Genomic DNA, 18,902 nt, shown 5'->3' on the forward strand with positions numbered 1-18,902 from the left:
CCAGAAACGTGCCTCTCTCCTAATCCCGCAGCAGTCGGCTGCGATACACCTGGATCAGGAGCTCGGCCTGTGCCCAGACCCTGACTTGGGCCTCCGCGTCCTCGGCCGCGTCCATGTCCTCTAGGCCTACCCCTACCCCTCAGCATGCTGTATTATCAGTAATGCAGAAGCAGTACGCTGTAATTAAATGTGCCGCTTATTGGCCTGTGGTTGGAGGCTGACTTCGCTTACGGAACGCTAGGAAATAATTTGGCGCAAGCCTGCTGTAACACTTAGCTGGCTGCGTATGACTTTGTAGAACTACTACACCCAGCACAGACAGACCCAGAACACTGAGCACAGTCACAGGCAGGCCAAATAGATTTTTTGACCAATATTTTTTAGAAAAGGCCCACTGCCTATATTCAATCAATAATATGTCTTCTGTCCCTGCCTCCACACTTCTGTCCCTGGAGTATTACTGCAGGGCGCAATGCTCTGCACGGCCGATATACCAAAAAAAAAAAAGTGCAACACTGCAGAAAGCAGCCTCCACAGTGCTGCACACGGTTAGATGTGGCCCTAAGAAGGACCGTTGGGGTTCTTGAAGCCTAAAACACTCCTAACGCTCTCCCTGCCTAAGCACTTCTGTCCCTGGAGTATTACTGCAGGGCGCAATGCTCTGCACGGCCGATATACAAAAAAAAAAAAAGTGCAACACTGCAAAAAGCAGCCTCCACAGTGCTGCACACGGTTAGATGTGGCCCTAAGAAGGACCGTTGGGGTTCTTGAAGCCTACAATAACTCCTAACACTCTCCCTATAGCAGCTCCAACACGATAGCACTTTCCCTCAGCTATGTCAGAACGCATCTGTGGCGAGCCGCGGGAGGGGCCGATTTTTATACTCGGGTGACACCTGATCTCCCCAGCCACTCACAGCAGGGGGGTGGTATAGGGCTTGAACGTCACAGGGGGAAGTTGTAATGCCTTCCCTGTCTTTCAATTGGCCAGAAAAGCGCGCTAACGTCTCAGAGATGAAAGTGAAAGTAACCCGAACATCGCGTGGTACTCGTTACGAGTAACGAGCATCTCGAACACGCTAATACTCGAACGAGTATCAAGCTCGGACGAGTACGTTCGCTCATCTCTAATCACCGGTTGTTTTCTGCTGCCCCTCCCTCACTCTGCTCTGCACCCAGGCTGAAGTCATAGCCATAAATTCAGTATTCCTGCTCTCTTCTCACACAGCCAGCTGTAGCTTCAGGGCTAAAAACAAGCTTTTGCTCTTAGTTCAAAGCCAAGAATCTTGACTTAGCCTTTTGATGAAACAACCATTTTTTGTTATTTCATTATTGTTTATACTCCCCACTTTCAAAAAATGTATAACTTTTTTGGTTTTCAATTGATGTATTTGACTAAGGGCTTATTCCCATGAGCGTATATTGGCTGACATTTTCACTGCCGGCCGATATACGCTACCATCTAAGCTGTCTTCGCTCCCGCTCGCTGACTCTCTGCCTCTCTCCTCCCCTCCGGCTGTTTGCATTGGGAGTGGGAGGGTCCAGCTGCAGACAAGGGGTGGATAAGGGGTGGGGAGGGGACAATATACACTCATAGGAATAAGCCCTAAGGACTTGGTTTTTGCAGGACAACTTGTATTTCTTAATGGTACCATTTAACATGCCGTATAATCTAATGAACAATTGGAGTCAAATGGGGAAAAAAAATGCAATTTCACCATCTCTTGTGGGGGTTCCTGTTTTAATGGCGTATACACTGAAGTTCAAGTGACACAATAACTATATTCTATGGGTTAGCACAATTATGGTGATGCTAAACTTATATTGTTTTTTTTGTTGTACTACTTAAAAAATTGAAATCTTTAAAAAACATCATTGCTACAATCTCTTGACCGCAAAAACTTTTTTTAGTTTTCAGTTGGTGCAGATGTGCGAAGGCTTGTATTTTTTGGCCAGATGAGCAGTCATTTCTACTGGTCCTATTTTGGGGTTCATATGACTATTTGATCGCTTATTACATATTTTCATGTAGATGGGGTGACCAAAAAAGGACAATTCAAGTGCTATTTTGTTTTTTTTTCTGATGGCGTTGACCGTGTAGGATAATTAATGTGGTTTAATAAATCAGAATTTTACAGACCTTGTGTCATAAGGGAGTACATAAAATACAAAAAGTTGTAGGATTACTTGGGGCATGCACCCTGTGATCATCAATAGTAACTTATTACCTGTCCCTTCCTCCTCCACGGATGCCTCCACCTCAAGTTCTCTTTCGTAGTATATACTTCGCAGGTCAAAATGTGATAATTCCACCACTAACTGTAGCTTCCCGGAGCTGTCGATCTGTGGAGAGAAGGAATGATGTCAGGGCCTCAGAGTCCATCCTCTGCACTGACTGATCTGGATCGATCAACAGCAATGATTTCTGAGATTCGGTATTAATGGAAGCACTGCAACATTAGTCATGTGATCCTGGCAACTAAAACTCACAATTTTTCCATTTAATTGCAGCTGTATGCCCCTGCCCTTACAATTACGGGAAAAATGGGCATTTTATTGGTGCCCCCCAGGATCACCAGCTGACAGGCTAGACCCTCCTAAGGAAGGACCCTTCTCTACCTAATGTTCAGGTGACCCAAGAGGTTACCAATAGCAGTCAAGCTCTTATGTATTCTACCTGGCCTTTATATTTGGCTCTCATCATTGTAGTGTAACTGGGAAGCTCTGCATGCTTTCCCCCCTAGTAGACTATCAGAGAGCCCTGGAATAGTGGTGCCAAATATAGGACCAGCCAAACCATTGCGACTCTCTCTACCTGCAGTGCCCCCAGTAGCGGCCCCAACAGTAATAGTAACCCCTGTGGCCCCAATAGTAATTGTGCCCCCAGTAGTAACAGTGCCCCTAATAATAACAATGCCCCTAATATTAATACTGCTCTCAATAGCGGTGAGGAGAGTCAGGGGTCATAACCATTGAGTACTGCAGCATCGGCTGAATTGGAGACAAAGAAAGTGAGTGATATACTAGATGCTGTGGAGTTCCTGCATGGCTGGAGGTGATCTAAGCCACCATTTATATTTTACTGCCCATTAATTTAAAATAGAAACCTGCACCGGCCTTTTGACTTATTACCAGCTGGGTTGATACATTTCAGCCAGTAACCCCAGATGTAACAGTTATGTTGCAGTCAAGAGATGCCGGATAGTCATGGGAAACGTCATTTGCCTTGAGGCTGCCAAGAGGAAGTGAAGGTGATGTATGTGTCGGTGTGAAATGGTTATTTTCAGTTGCAGTAGATAGAGTACTGTCACTTTAAGAGAGTTTATGCTGAGTTATTATGCAATTTAATGAAGCAACACGTAAAATATGGGTTACGTTTAGTAAAATTAATTGGTAAAAAGGGCTGCCCCCATCTATCATCACTATCACCTAACCTGCCACTGGGCAGGTACCAACCAACCGTTACAGTAGAGCTGCTCACTCTTTGGCCCCCTTACCTTGGCAGCATGGGTATGACAGAGGTTTCCTTTCTTGCCGCCTTCTTTGTCCTCTGATCTCCACCCCCACCGCAATGGTCTCTTCTTTTGACAGATTGTAATGGTCGCGTTTCCCGGCACTCTTTCTCCGTATGTGTATCTATAACATAGATGAGAGGGAAGAGGGAAAAGGACAACCATTAATATAACAGCTGAGGACAACAATGGGAGTCCTGAAGACACAACACAGAGAATAGTCTGGGGGAACATAAGGAAATACGAATCTAGAGAAATGACATTTTCTGGACTGCAATTCAAAATGTATAACTTACAGGCCTGACACCGACATGGGGACTTTTTCATCCATGATCGAGAGAGAGGATGGACAATCAATATGTGCATCGAACTTAGGAAGGACTGAGGGAAGAAAAGAAGGAAGTTAAATAGAAAACACAGCAAAAGACTGTAGTAACCATCCACTACATTATTTGTACTCAGAAAGGTATCACTGTGTGTTATCTGTGGTGTTACATAGGACTGCAGGACACATCCACTACATTATCTGTACTCAGAGACTTATCACTGTGTGTTATCTGTGGTGTTACATAGGACTGCTGAGCTGCTGTATCCACCGTCTGACTTCCTTTGGGCATGTGTGGTTCAGTATTGGTCGATTGCAATTTCAAGCCTCTCTCTGTTACTTCCAAGGCCTGGGACAATTGTTTTCTCTTACTCAGGGGAAAGTAAGTTTCTGGACTATGGTTAGAGGGAGGCCTACTACCCCCACTCTTTGGGGCAAGCCGGAAGAGGGTGGGGATGTATTGTAACTGGCTACCGTGTAGAGACTCAGGATATCGAGCCATAGACACAGTGATGTGTCTTCTGCAGCCCTCTTGGGGACCACCCAAGGTGGCCATCAGGCTAATCAGAGTGAGGGACAGCGGCCCTCCGGTGCCTTGGCTGCAAGCAGCTCCAGTAATGGCCCTCCTGAAGCCAGGTCAAGTGCTTATGGGGTAGACCGGTGGATAATGCAGTCCCTTGAGTATGTAAGCAGCTTTGCTTCCAGTATCACTGCAAGAATCCAGGAGTACTGTGAGGCCAGTGGCGCCATCAAGAGGCTCCAGGAGGGGTTACAGGCAGCCAGGTCCCTGGTCAACAATTCAGGTGGGGCAAGGAGGGCCCAATACAACCAGGACATCTGAGATAAAGATCGTCACCCTGGTTAACAGAAGCATAACCATTAGAGATGAGCGAACGTACTCGTTCGAGTATTAGCGTGTTCGAGATGCTCGTTACTAGAGGCGAGTACCACGCGATATTCGGGTTACTTTCACTTTCATCTCTGAGACGTTAGCGCACTTTTCTGGCCAATTGAAAGACAGGGAAGGCATTACAACTTCCCCCTGCGACGTTCAAGCCCTATACCACCCCCCTGCAGTGAGTGGCTGGCGAGATCAGGTGTCACCCGAGTATAAAAATCGGCCCCTCCCGCGGCTCGCCACAGATGCGTTGTAACATAGCTGAGGGACAATGCTATCGTGTTGGAGCTGCTGTAGGGAGAGTGTTAGGAGTTAGTGTAGGCTTCAAGAACCCCAACGGTCCTTCTTAGGGCCACATCTAACCGTGTGCAGTAGTGTGGAGGCTGCTTTTTGCAGTGTTGCACTTTTTTTTTTTTTGGTATATCGGCCGTGCAGAGCATTGCGCCCTGCAGTAATACTACAGGGACAGAAGTGGTGGTTAGGCAGGGAGAGTGTTAGGAGTGATTGTAGGCTTCAAGAACCCCAACGGTCCTTCTTAGGGCCACATCTAACCGTGTGCAGTACTGTGGAGGCTGCTTTTTGCAGTGTTGCACTTTTTTTTTTTTTGGTATATCGGCCGTGCAGAGCATTGCGCCCTGCAGTAATACTACAGGGACAGAATTGTGTAGGCAGGGCCAGAAGACATATATTATTGATTGAATATACGCAGTTGGCCTTTTCCAAAAAATATTGGGCAAAAAATCTATTTGGCCTGCCTGTCACTGTGCTCAGTGTTCTGGGTCCATGTGTGCTGGGGGTAGTAGTTCTACAAATAAATACGCAGCCAGCTAAGTGTTACAGCAGGCGTGCACCAAATTATTTCCTGGCGTTCCGTAAACGGTCAGCCTCCAACCACAGGCCAATAAGCGGCACATTTAATTACAGCGTTCTGTTTCTGCACTACTGCTAATACAGCATGCTGAGGGGTAGGGGTAGGCCTATAGGACGTGGGCGCGGCCGAGGACGCGGAGGCCCTAGTCCGGGTGTGGGCACAGGCCGAGCCAGTGCGGTGGCCAGGGGTACAGGCAGGGCCAGACCGAATAATCCACCAACTGTTTCCCAAAGCGCCCCCTCGCGCCATGCCACCCTGCAGAGGTCAAGGTGCTCTACGGTGTGGCAGTTTTTCACCGAGACGCCTGACGACCGACGAACTGTGGTGTGCAAACTTTGTCGCGCCAAGATCAGCTGGGGAGGCACCACCACCAGCATGCGCAGGTATATGATGGCCAAGCACCCCACAAGGTGGGACGATGCCCGTTCACCGCCTCCGGTTTGCCCCACTGCCTCTCCCCCTGTGCCCCAACCTGCCACTGAGATCCAACCCCGCTCTGAGGACACAGGCAGTACCGTCTCCTGGCCTGCACCCACACCCTCACCTCCGCTGTCCTCGGCCCATCCAGCAATGTCTCTCAGCGTAGCGTCCAGACGTCGCTAGCGCCACTGTTTGAGCGCAAGCGCAAGTACGGCGCCACGCACCCGCACGCTCAAGCGTTAAACGTGCACATTGCAAAATTGATCAGCCTAGAGATGCTGCCGTATAGGCTTGTGGAAACGGAGGCTTTCAAAAGCATGATGGCGGCGGCGGCCCCGCGCTACTCGGTTCCCAGTCGCCACTACTTTTCCCGATGTGCCGTCCCAGGCCTGCACGACCACGTCTCCCGCAACATTGTACGCGCCCTCACCAACGCGCTTACTGCCAAGGTCCACTTAACAACAGACACGTGGACAAGCACAGGCGGGCAGGGCCACTATATCTCCCTGACGGCACATTGGGTGAATTTAGTGGAGGCTGGGACAGAGTCAGAGCCTGGGACCGCTCACGTCCTACCCACCCCCAGAATTACGTGCCCCAGCTCGGTGGTGGTATCTGCGGGGGTGTATGCTTCCTCCACTAAACCACCCTCCTCCTCCTACGCAACCTCTGTCTCGCAATCAAGATGTGTCAGCAGCAGCACGTCGCCAGCAGTCGGTGTCACGCGGCGTGGCAGCACAGCGGTGGGCAAGTGTCAGCAGGCCGTGCTGAAACTACTCAGCTTAGGAGAGAAGAGCCACACGGCCCACGAACTGCTGCAGGGTCTGACAGAGCAGACCGACCGCTGGCTTGCGCCGCTGAGCCTCCAACCGGGCATGGTCGTGTGTGACAACGGCCGTAACCTGGTGGCGGCTCTGCAGCTCGGCAGCCTCACGCACATGCCATGCCTGGCCCATGTCTTTAATTTGGTGGTTCAGCGCTTTCTGAAAAGCTACCCCCACTTGTCATACCTGCTCGGAAAGGTGCGCCAGCTCTGCGCACATTTCCGCAAATCCCACACGCACGCTGCCACCCTGCGGACACTGCAACATCGGTTTAATCTGCCAGTGCACCGACTGCTGTGCGACGTGCCCACACAGTGGAACTCTACGCTCCACATGTTGGCCAGACTCTATGAGCAGCGTAGAGCTATAGGGGAATACCAACTCCAACATGGGCGGCGCAGTGGGAGTCAGCCTCCTCAATTATTTACAGAAGAGTGGGCCTGGTTGGCAGCCATCTGCCAGGTCCTTGGAAACTTTGAGGAGTCTACCCAGATGGTGAGCGGGGATGCTGCAATCATTAGCGTCACCATTCCTCTGCTATGCCTCTTGAGAAGTTCCCTGCAAAACATAAAGGCAGACGCTTTGGAATCTGAAGCGGAGGCGGGGGAAGACAGTATGTCGCTGGATAGTCAGAGCAACCTCATGTCTATATCTCAGCACGTTGAGGAGGAGGGGGAGGAGCATGAGGAGGAGGGGGAAGAGACAGCTTGGCCCACTGCTGAGGGGACAGATGCTGCTTGCCTGTCATCCTTTCAGCGTGTATGGCCAGAGGAGGAGGAGGAGGAGGAGGAGGGGGAGGAGCATGAGAAGGGGGGGGGGGGGAAGAGACAGCTTGGCCCACTGCTGAGGTTACAGATGCAGCTTGCCTGTCATCCTTTCAGCGTGTATGGCCAGAGGAGGAGGAGGAGGAAGATCCTGAAAGTGATCTTCCTAGTGAGGACAGCCATGTGTTGCGTACAGGTACCCTGGCACACATGCCTGACTTCATGTTAGGATGCCTTTCTCGTGACCCTCGCGTTTCACGCATTCTGGCCACTACGGATTACTGGGTGTACACACTGCTCGACCCACGGTATAAGGAGAGCCTTTCCTCTCTCATTCCCGAAGAGGAAAGGGGTTCGAGAATGATGCTATACCACAGGGCGCTGGTGGACAAACTGATGGTGAACTTCCCATCCGACAGCGCTAGTGGCCGAAGGCGCATTTCCGCGGCCCAGGTAGCAGGGGAGGCACAGAGATCAGGCAGCATGTACAGCGCAGGCAGGGGAACACTCTCTAAGTGTTACGGCACTCTGCCCCCCGAGCGCCAAGTGGGATGCCCTGACCTTCCCGCACCCCACTGTCCCTGCCTACTTGCCTCGGCCCTGGCTAACCCCAGGCGGACAACTGGACGGCGGTCCCTGCCCTGGCTAGGGACCTGGCGGCTGACAAGCAGGAACTACCTAATGGGGGGAACAGAGTGCCGACAGAGGAGGCAGATGAATCAGACCAACAAGACTTACAAGGCTGGAGATGGAGCTCACAGGCAAACTGGCAGGGTGCTGGATAGCAACTAGTGCTGACTGGGCCAGACTAGATTAGAGGCAAACAGAACCAACAAAAACAGACAGAGTAATAGGGAACCAGAGGGAGCTGACCGGCAACTAGGGACTGGCTGAGGAGAACCGCAGACAGACTGGCTAGGTGCATGCAGAACCAATAACTGGCAATGAGCTCACTTCACTGCCAGTCTTTTAACCACAAGGTTCCGCCCAGGGGCGGAGAGTGGGAGGAGGCAACTCCGCCCACTGCTGTATAAGAAGAACGGAGGAGGGCGGGCGGCACCCTACGGGCGGACACGCCCATGCCGCCGCCCACAGCTGCTGGGATAACCTCGACACAGGGCTCCAGGCCGCCGGAGCGACGCGCCGCGCTGTATGGTAACATTACCCCCCTTCTGACGGGGGACCTCCGGGCCCCCGGAAACTCGACCAGGCTTATCCAAAAAACGGCTGTGAAAACGCTGTACCAACCCGAGAATGTGACCCTCCCGAGCGGTCACCATGGGCTGATCCTCAGGTCCATGACTTCGGTAGCCTGTGGCTGCCCCATTTCCTTCAGGGGCTCTCCTTTCTACATCTTCTTCAGGACCGACCGTTGACATATCGTCGTGTTTCAGGTCGTCTTCCGAGTCAATGCCCGAACGTTCACCACTATCTTTTGTCCCATCCTCGCTCCCAATGACGCTGCCTTCAAAATATGAGGCAACTCCAATTTTAAAATCACTGTCATTTGAGCTATCATACTCCAAAAAACTCTTCCGGAGCCCCAAAAATTGTAAGGTTCCTGTACCCCAGCGAGAATCCGGGATCTCCTGAGCCTCGTATTCAACTTCATCACAGACTAGGGTGGGCGGCGGGGGACCGGAGGTGGGCATCACCGAAGGGACAACAGGTTCCGACAACGACTTATGGAACCCCCTGCGACCCCTCCTTTTGCGATTTCCAGAGGACCGGTACCCCTTCTGTCCCACCCTGTACGGCTCAAATACCGACAGACTCTCCTCACAGCGCAACTGCGTACGAGACCCCACCCCTTTCTTCCGTCCCCTATGCAGGGCATCGGTGGCGACGTCAGCAGCAGGGCAGGCGGATGGGGTTTGAAGGTAAGTGAGACCTCGGGGACTGAGTGCGGTATCGACTGGGCAGGGAGGAAGGGAAGCGTGATGGCTATGGCAGGACGGCCCCCACTGGGTTAGCTCCCCAGTGGCCCAATCGAATTGGGGGTTGTGCAACGCCAGCCACGGCATCCCTAGTATCATGTCTACCGACATTTTCTCCATTACCAGGAACGATAGACCTTCCGAATGGCGACCCCCCACCGTGAGTTGTAACACAGGGGTCCTCCATCGTACCAAGCCCGAAGCAAGAGGAGTAGCATCAATGCTAGCAAAACGAATTGGCGTCTTTAGCGCCACAAATTCAGCCCTCAGGGGCTCAACGAGACGCATGCTTATCAGGTTAGCAGCTGCTCCGGAATCAATAAACGCCTGCCCTAGGCGGGAGAAGTTCCGGAATCTAACCTGGCAGGGTATCAGAAGTCTAGGACGTACCTGAGGTCCTAGGCGACCCTCCCTGCAATCGCCTAGGACTGGAAGTCTTTCTGCCGATTCAGACTGTGGACGCTGAGGCCTCCGGGGGCAGGTTATCACCCGATGTCCAGCTTTCCCGCAGTAGAGACAGAGATGATGTAATAACCGAATCCGGCGTCGCTCCTCGGGGTCCAGCAGGTCCAGTTCCATAGGTTCGGGAACAGAGACTGGTACGGACGGGGAGGGAACAGGACAAATGACCTCCCTGACTCTATGGGTCGGTCTATCTTGCTTCCCAGCCCTGAGCCTCCTATCTGCCTTCACTGCTAACTCCATAGCCTCCTTTAAGGACCCGGGAACGGGATGGGAGATCAACAGTTCTTTGACCGCGTCCGAGAGACCTTGCATAAAAACGTCTTTCAGGGCGCTATCGTTCCATGCAGTATCACCCGCATAGCGTCTGAAACTGGAGCAATAATCCTCCACACAAAGCGACCCCTGATGCAGCGCCAGCAACCGAGAAACCGCCAACCCCACTCTGTCCGGTTCATCGAAGATGCCCCCGAGTTCCTGAAAAAAGGAGTCCACCGAATGCAGGGAGGGGGAACCCTCGGGAATGGAAAAGGCCCAAGTCTGGGCAGAGCCCCGCAGCAGGGACATTATGAGCCCGACCCTCTGGACCTCCGAGCCGGAAGAGCGGGGACGCATCCGAAAAAACAGGCGACACGCCTATTGAAAAACGAAAAACTTGTTCCTCTCCCCAGAGAACACCTCGGGAAGAGGGCACTTGGGTTCGGGACTGGTAACGGCATTCTGCTCCTGCGACAATGCCCACTGCTCCTGGGCCACCATGCGAGCTGACAAATCCCGGATTACCGGCACCAGGTCTTGCAGCTGGTTTGCAAGGGCGCTGATCGCCGCCATGAAAAGAAAAACAGTATTTTAAGGGCCAGTTATTATGTTACGGCACTCTGCCCCCCGAGCGCCAAGTGGGATGCCCTGACCTTCCCGCACCCCACTGTCCCTGCCTACTTGCCTCGGCCCTGGCTAACCCCAGGCGGACAACTGGACGGCGGTCCCTGCCCTGGCTAGGGACCTGGCGGCTGACAAGCAGGAACTACCTAACGGGGGGAACAGAGTGCCGACAGAGGAGGCAGATGAATCAGACCAACAAGACTTACAAGGCTGGAGATGGAGCTCACAGGCAAACTGGCAGGGTGCTGGATAGCAACTAGTGCTGACTGGGCCAGACTAGATTAGAGGCAAACAGAACCAACAAAAACAGACAGAGTAATAGGGAACCAGAGGGAGCTGACCGGCAACTAGGGACTGGCTGAGGAGAACCGCAGACAGACTGGCTAGGTGCATGCAGAACCAATAACTGGCAATGAGCTCACTTCACTGCCAGTCTTTTAACCACAAGGTTCCGCCCAGGGGCGGAGAGTGGGAGGAGGCAACTCCGCCCACTGCTGTATAAGAAGAACGGAGGAGGGCGGGCGGCACCCTACGGGCGGACACGCCCATGCCGCCGCCCACAGCTGCTGGGATAACCTCGACACAGGGCTCCAGGCCGCCGGAGCGACGCGCCGCGCTGTATGGTAACACTAAGGCCTTTGACAGCTTTATGGCTCCCCAGCAAGACTGTGTCACCGGTCCCCAGTCAAGGCTGAGTTGGCGGGAGCACTGTAAAAGGATGGTGAGGGAGTACGTAGCCGATCGCACGACCGTCCTCGGTGACGCCTCTGCCCCCTACAACTACTGGGTCTTGAAGCTGGACACGTGGCCTGAACTCGCGCTGTATGCCCTGGAGGTGCTTGCTTGTCCTGCGGCTAGCGTCTTGTCAGAGAGTGTGTTTAGTGTGGCTGGGGGAATCATCACGGATAAGCGTACCCACCTGTCAACCGACAGTGCCGACAGGCTTACACTCATCAAGATGAACAAAGCCTGGATTTCAACAGACTTCTCTTCTCCACCAGCGGACAGCAGCGATACATAAACAATACGTAGGCTGCACCCGCGGATGGAAGCATCGTTCTCTATCACCATCAAAAACGTGGGCCTTTTAGCTTCATCAATCTGTGTATAATATTCCTCCTCCTCCTCCTGCTCCTCCTCCTGAAACCTCACGTAATCACGCCGAACGTGCAATTTTTCTTAGGCCCACAAGGCTCAGTCATATAATTTTTCTAAACAATTTTTATACGTTTCAATGCTCATTAAAGCGTTGAAACTTTCACCTCAACCAATTTTTATTTTAACTGGGCTGCCTCCAGGCCTAGTTACCAATTAAGCCACATAAACCAAAGCGATTAATGGGTTTCACCTGCCCTCTCGGTTGGGCATGGGCAATTTTTCTCAGGTACATTAGTACTGTTGGTACACCAATTTTTGTGGGCCCTCGCCTACAGTGTAATCCAATTGATTTTTTGCCCACCTGCATTACAGCTGACGTAACATCAGCTGTGATGGGCACTGCAATGGGATATATTTATGTACCGCCGGTGGGTTCCAGGGAGTCACCCATGCTGTGGGTCCACAGGGAGTTGTAAATGCATCTGTGTCCACTTCTAAAGAACCCCAGTCTGACTGGGGTATGCAGTGTGGGCCGAAGCCCACCTGCATTAAAGGGGTTGTCCCGCGCCGAAACGGGTTTTTTTTTTTTTTTAACCCCCCCCCCCCGTTCGGCGCGAGACAACCCCGATGCAGGGGTTAAAAAAACAACCCGCACAGCGCTTACCTGAATCCCGGCGGTCCGGCGTCTTCATACTCACCTGCTGAAGATGGCCGCCGGGATCCTCTGTCTCCGTGGACCGCAGGGCTTCTGTGCGGTCCATTGCCGATTCCAGCCTCCTGATTGTCTGGAATCGGCACGTGACGGGGCGGAGCTACACGGAGCCCCATAGAGAACAGGAGAAGACCTGGACTGCGCAAGCGCGGCTAATTTGGCCATCGGAGGCCGAAAATTAGTCGGCTCCATGGGAACGAGGACGCTAGCAACGGAGCAGGTAAGTATAAAACTTTTGATAACTTCTGTATGGCTCATAATTAATGCACAATGTACATTACAAAGTGCATTAATATGGCCATACAGAAGTGTATAGACCCACTTGCTGCCGCGGGACAACCCCTTTAAGCACCACATTACATCAGCTGTGATGGGCACTGCAATGGGATATATTTATGTACCGCCGGTGGGTTCCAGGGAGCCACTCATGCTGTGGGTCCACAGGGAGTTGTAAATGCATCTGTGTCCACTTCTAAAGAACCCCAGTCTGACTGGGGCATGCAGTGTGGGCCGAAGCCCACCTGCATTAAGCACGACATTACATCAGCTGTGATGGGCACTGCAATGGGATATATTTATGTACCGCCGGTGGGTTCCTGGCACCCACCCATGCTGTGGGTCCACAGGGAGTTGTAAATGCATCTGTTTCCACTTCTAAAGAACCCCAGTCTGACTGGGGCATGCAGTGTGGGCCGAAGCCCACCTGCATTAAGCACGACATTACATCAGCTGTGATGGGCACTGCAATGGGATATATTTATGTACCGCCGGTGGGTTCCAGGGAGTCACCCATGCTGTGGGTGCACACGAAATTCCCATTGCGGAGTTGTACCTGCCTGTGACTATATATAAAAAACCGCGGTCTGACTGGGGCATGCAGACACCTTGACAGAATGAATAGTGTGTGGCACATAGGTTCCCCATTGCTATGCCCACGTGTGCAGCTCCAGATGGAGGTGGCACAGGATTGTATTTCTCATTGCTTCTGTACAGCATTGTGGGCTATCGCCCAGCCCCTTTTAATGAGGGTCGCTGCCTAGCCGTGCCAACCCTCTGCAGTGTGTGCCTGCTTTTCCTGTGGCAGACGCACTTATAAATAGACATGAGGGTGGCGTGGCATGAGGGCAGCTGTAGGCTGGGCAGGGACAGTTTTATGTGCGCTGTGGACACTGGGTCGTGGGGGGGGGGGGATTTGGCAGCATGTAACCCAGGAGAAGTGGCAGCGGAGTGTCATGCAGGCAGTGATTGTGCTTTGTTGGAGGTAGTGTGGTGCTTAGCTAAGGTATGCATTGCTAATGAGGGCTTTTCAGAAGTAAAAGTTGTTGGGGGGGGGCCCACTCTTGCTGCTATTGTGGCTTAATAGTGGGACCTGGGAACTTCATATGCAGCCCAACATGTAGCCCCTCGCCTGCCCTATCTGTTGCTGTGTCGTTTCCATCACTTTCTTGGGTTTTGCAGATTTTCACAAATGAAAACCTTAGCGAGCATCGGCGATATACAAAAATGCTCGAGTCGCCCATTGACTTCAATGGGGTTCGTTACTCGAAACGAACCCTCGAGCATCGCGAAAATTTCGTCTCGAGTAACGAGCACCCGAGCATTTTGGTGCTCGCTCATCTCTAATAACCATCTTTAATTGTTCAGATCCCTTTGCAGAAAATCTGGGGAATGATGACCCGTTTGAAGGGTTGCAGGAGGGTCTAGCTCAGGCATGTGATGATATGAAGGACTCAATGTTCAATGTAGAGTAGGCCTTTGCCAGAGAGAACTGCAGACAGTGGAAAGCGGGCAGTCACTATGCAGCGAGTTTTAGCCAGGCAAGTTACTGTCATTTCAAGCTCAGATTTCCCTGGAGGCCTGGAAGGTATCTGTTTTGGAAATGCCCTCCCTGAACAGGAGTCCAGGGCTAAAATCAAGAAAAAAGGTTTCGAAAAGATCACCCAAGTGTAGTACAGATACGTCAACCTCCCAGAAGGGCCCTGTGCTGGACCCAAAGAAAGTGGGTTGCCTAGTGCCAGATGACCACACTGCAAAGATGGCAGATGTGGGGGTTGTTTGGCATTGGGGGTAGTGAATCTTTAAATATGGTGACAGGGAGTGAGGCTGAAGGCTGTTCTGTTGGTCTGTTTTCCATCAGGGTATTTGTGAAATTTCCCACTGGAATTCGTTTGACAGGGTTACACTGGGTACTGGGTATGCCTATTACTCCCCCTCCCAAAAGGAGAGCTGTTATTGGTTTGGTCACAGAGAAAAAAGAGAATGATAAGAGTGAGAATATAAAGAACATGGAGTTGTGTCAATGGGATAAAGGGGGGAGCATGATATGGAATGGCATGTATGAAGGAGATGTGGTGTATAAGTATGGGGGGGGGGGGTAAATCAAAATAATGCAGTATTAAATGTTGGCATGTCTGCTGGTGGAGGAGTATCTGGGGGAAGTAAGGGGAAAAGTAGTGAGCGTACAAGAGTATTGAGTGCAGAAGGTGGGGCAAAAGTGCTTGGTGGTGTGTCAGGGTGATTTGGGGAAGAGTGTGGGCCCTTGTCAACCTTTTCCCCACTCGGTGGTGGCGGCTCCTAGGAGCTATGCAAGTGTTGTCACCAGAGTAAAGGGGTGACCTTCGCCTCCTGGCTTCCAGAACCCCAGGTCACATCATCTTTTCCTGTCGGCCTTAAAGAAAGGAGAGAGGTTGGTCACCATTTGGATAGCTAGGTTTAGTACAGGGGCCTTCCAAGAGCAGAAGCGTGCAGAAGAGGCATAGTCTCTTCCTACAGCTGCGCAGGGTGTCCAGGAGGAATGTGGTCCATCTCCAATGGGGAGGCAGTAGTGACTGCCCTAACTTTGAATGGGGATGCAGCCGGGCCGGTTTTCTTTCTTCTCTTGTTCTGTGATATTTTCTAAATATATACTCGTATTTCTGTTTATGGCTGTTGTATTTTGGCAATTTACCTGTTATTTTGTTATACATTGTAATTATACACTTGTTTTTTTTTACTTTTATAATGAAAAATATCCACTGTGTTATCTGTGGTGTCACATAGGACTGCAGGTATCCTCCCTCTCACTTTCTGTTGGAAGGTGTGGCTCACCTGTGAACAGGTGTTTGAAGCTCCAAGCTTCTCTCCTTCTCCTCCAGGGCCTGGGGCTTTTGCTCTCTTCTACCCAGGAAAGAGTGAGGTCCTGGGTTATGGCTAGAGGGAGGATTACTATCCCCAGTCTCTGGAGCCAGCCGGCAGAGGGTGGGAATGTATTGCAACCGGCTACCCAGGAGGGGCTGAGGAGATCTAGCAGGGGACACGGCGATGTGTCTCCTCACCCCTCTTGGAGACCACCTGAGGTGGCTGTTGGGATAACCAGGGTGAAGGACGGTGGCCCTCCAGGACCTCGGCTGCTGGGACTTTCAGCAAAGGCGCTCCTAGAGCCAGGCCAAGTGCTTCTGGGGGAGACCCCAGTCCTACCATTGAGGACTGGATGACACTGCAGCCTCGGGAGGATGTTACCATCTTTGCTGCCAGGCTCGCTTCAAGAACCCAGGAGTAGAGTGAAGCTTGTGACATCATCAGAAGTCTCCAGGAGAAGTTAAAGGCAGCCAGATCCCTGGCCAACAACTCAGGTGGGGGTCAAGGAAGGCCCAATACAACTAGGCCATCCAGGAATTGAAAGGAGAGATCCTCACCCTGGTTGAGTGGAGGGCAGCTATCTTCAAGGGTGCAGGTCTCATTGCTGAAAAGTTGGGGAATTATGACCAGTTTAGAGAGTCTCAGGCGGCTCTAGCTGGGGTCTGTGATGATATGAAGGACCCAGTGTCCAACATGGAGCAGGCCCCTGCCAGAGAACTGCAGACAGCAGATAGTCAGCAGTCCCTGTGCAGTGATCTTCCAGCCGGGAAAGCTACTGTTATTTTAAGCTCGGACGACTCTGGGAAAGAGGGCGAGGACAGCGGCCTGGGGGGGGGGGGGGGGGGCAACTGATGCTGTGCATAAGACACCTGGAATCCCCTGGAGGCCTGGAGGGTCTCTGTTTTGGCAATGACCTTCTTGAACGAGACTCCCAGGCTAAAAAGAAGTGGCAAAAAGATCACCCAGGTGGAATACAGTTTCGTCAGCCTCCCAGGGCAAGCCTCCAAACCAGGGGAGGGAGGTAACTGCATGGGTAGCATCCATGTCCGACTCAGCCTAGACCCTGCTAATGTGGGTTCAGTGCACAGGAAGGGGGAGAGTACCAGGCATCCTGATCCAAACACCCCCCCCCCCCCCGGTTCATAATGACAGGAGGGGTGATGGGCAGAAGCTGGTGGTGTCTGACAGGCAGATTCTTAATTGTGGGGGTCATCCAGCGTCGGATGATCCAGGTAAAATGTCAAAAAAGGCTGTGGAGGTGGGGGGGGGGGTCATCTGGTGTCGGGTGACCCCCAGAAAGGCCTTGCAGTGGGACTAAATGAGAGGGGTCACCCGGCGTAGGCTGATCCCAAAACTTCAGAGAAGGTGGAGGAAAAGGTGTGGGGTCATCCAGCGTCAGGTGGCCGACAGAAAGGCCCTGCAGTGGACCAGGATAAAGGGGATTGCCTGGTGTCACGTAATCCCAAGAATCCCAGGAGGTTGGGGGGCCATCCAGCGTCAGGTGGCCCCAAGAAGGGCCCTGCGGTGGACCCAAAAAAAGGTGGTTACCCAAGTCTGGAGAAGTGGAGAAGTCTGGGGTGTGGGGAATCTAAACAATACAGGATTAAATGTTGGGGTGTCTGCTGGTGAAAGAGTATCTGAGGGAGATAAAGGTCATAATAAATGTACAAAAGTCACAAGTGAGGGTGGAGAGTCTGGGGATTTGGGGAGGAGTGGGGGCCCTGGTTCAGCTGCCGACCCCCTGGTGGTGGCTCCTAGGAGCTACGCGAATGTTGCCGCTGGGGTTATCGGGGGACCTTCACCTCCCGGCTTCAGGGATCCCAGGCCACATGAGCTGTTCCTATCCGCTTTAAAGAGAGGAGAGACGTCGGTCACTATAGAGGGTGAAAAGCGCGACCTGTCATTTTGGATAGATAGGTTTGGCATAGGGGCCTTCCGAGACCAATCCAGGGAGAAGAGGCATGGTCGCTTCCTACAGCCGGGCAGGGGGGCTCCAGAAGGAATGTGGTCCATCTCCGATGGGGAGGCAGTGATGCCTGCCCTAGCCATACTACGGTGGTGGAGCTTCTCCTCGGGATGGAATTCAGGGTGAGAGATATCTTTGCCCTGATCCACCCCTTTTGGACCTCCCTGTTTGATGTCAGCTTTGTGAGACCGGAGAGGCACGAGCTCTTCTGGTCGAAATACGAGCTGGCTCAGACGGAGCCCAAGTGGCGGGATTTTGTGGTTCAAGCAATTTCCGTCCAGAATGACACTAAGAGAGTGACCGTTCTCACTAGTAACGAGTCTCTCTCTTATGTTGATATCATGAACTGGATGGGCAGGTATGGGGAGATTCTTCATCCTTCCCCGATGAAACAGGCATGCACACGGTATCTGGTCAGGGGGCTGGACTTTCATGGTAAAGTTAAAAGGTGCAAGTAATTCCATTACCCATAGCCCTTCTTCTGCATTCCTGGGAAGGGACAGGATTCTGGTTTTCTACCAGGGGCAGCCGAAGGTCTGCCACAGGTGTGGGGACCCCACACATTTCAGCGCACAGTGTAAGGTGTTGGTGTGAATGCTGTGTGGGGGCCCCCATCCTCATCCTGTGGCAGCATTCGGTGTAACCTGTGTGGTGCTTCAGGGCACCAATTCAGTCGCTGTCCCTTTATCGTTTGACAACATCAGCCGAGCTCAGTCAGAGGGTCTTCTGTTCCGTCGCTCCGGGAGTGAAGCTGGCGGCAACAGGGAGGAGGAAGCTACGGTGTCTTTGTGGGTTGCCTGGACAGCCCGAGTCGGAGGGGCATTGAGCTCCTGAGACCCCAAGGGATAGCAATGTGGATGAGGAAACCAGAACAATGGAGAGAGAGTTGGTGGCTGCCAGTTCTGACGGATCCTCCTGAGAAGACAGTGTGGACAAGGAAAACGACAAATGGCAAAAGCAGAAAAAAAGGGTAAGGGAAGAACAAGAAAGAAAAATAGGGGTTCTTCCTTTCTAGAGTTGGATGACTCGGTCTCACTCTCTCTGGTGCAGATACCAAAGAAAGGCCCAATCGGTTCCCCTATGGGCGACCTCTCTAACCGGTACCAAGCCCTCG

At 52.3% G+C, this 18,902-nt stretch overlaps 1 protein-coding gene across 1 annotated transcript in view; it reads right to left on the minus strand.

The window, feature by feature from the left end:
* LOC136626792 (alpha-2-macroglobulin-like protein 1) overlaps window positions 1–18,902 on the minus strand; it is a 150,899-nt gene that overhangs the window by 103,248 nt on the left and 28,749 nt on the right. The window contains exons 6-8 of the mRNA XM_066601798.1: window positions 3,809–3,893; window positions 3,498–3,636; window positions 2,229–2,343 (exon numbers count right to left, since the gene is read on the minus strand). Coding sequence (XP_066457895.1) covers window positions 2,229–2,343; window positions 3,498–3,636; window positions 3,809–3,893 — 339 coding nt within the window. The remainder of the gene's footprint in view (window positions 1–2,228; window positions 2,344–3,497; window positions 3,637–3,808; window positions 3,894–18,902) is intronic.

The sequence above is a fragment of the Eleutherodactylus coqui genome, chromosome 4, assembly GCF_035609145.1.
Source record: "Eleutherodactylus coqui strain aEleCoq1 chromosome 4, aEleCoq1.hap1, whole genome shotgun sequence".
Classification (NCBI taxonomy): domain Eukaryota; kingdom Metazoa; phylum Chordata; class Amphibia; order Anura; family Eleutherodactylidae; genus Eleutherodactylus; species Eleutherodactylus coqui.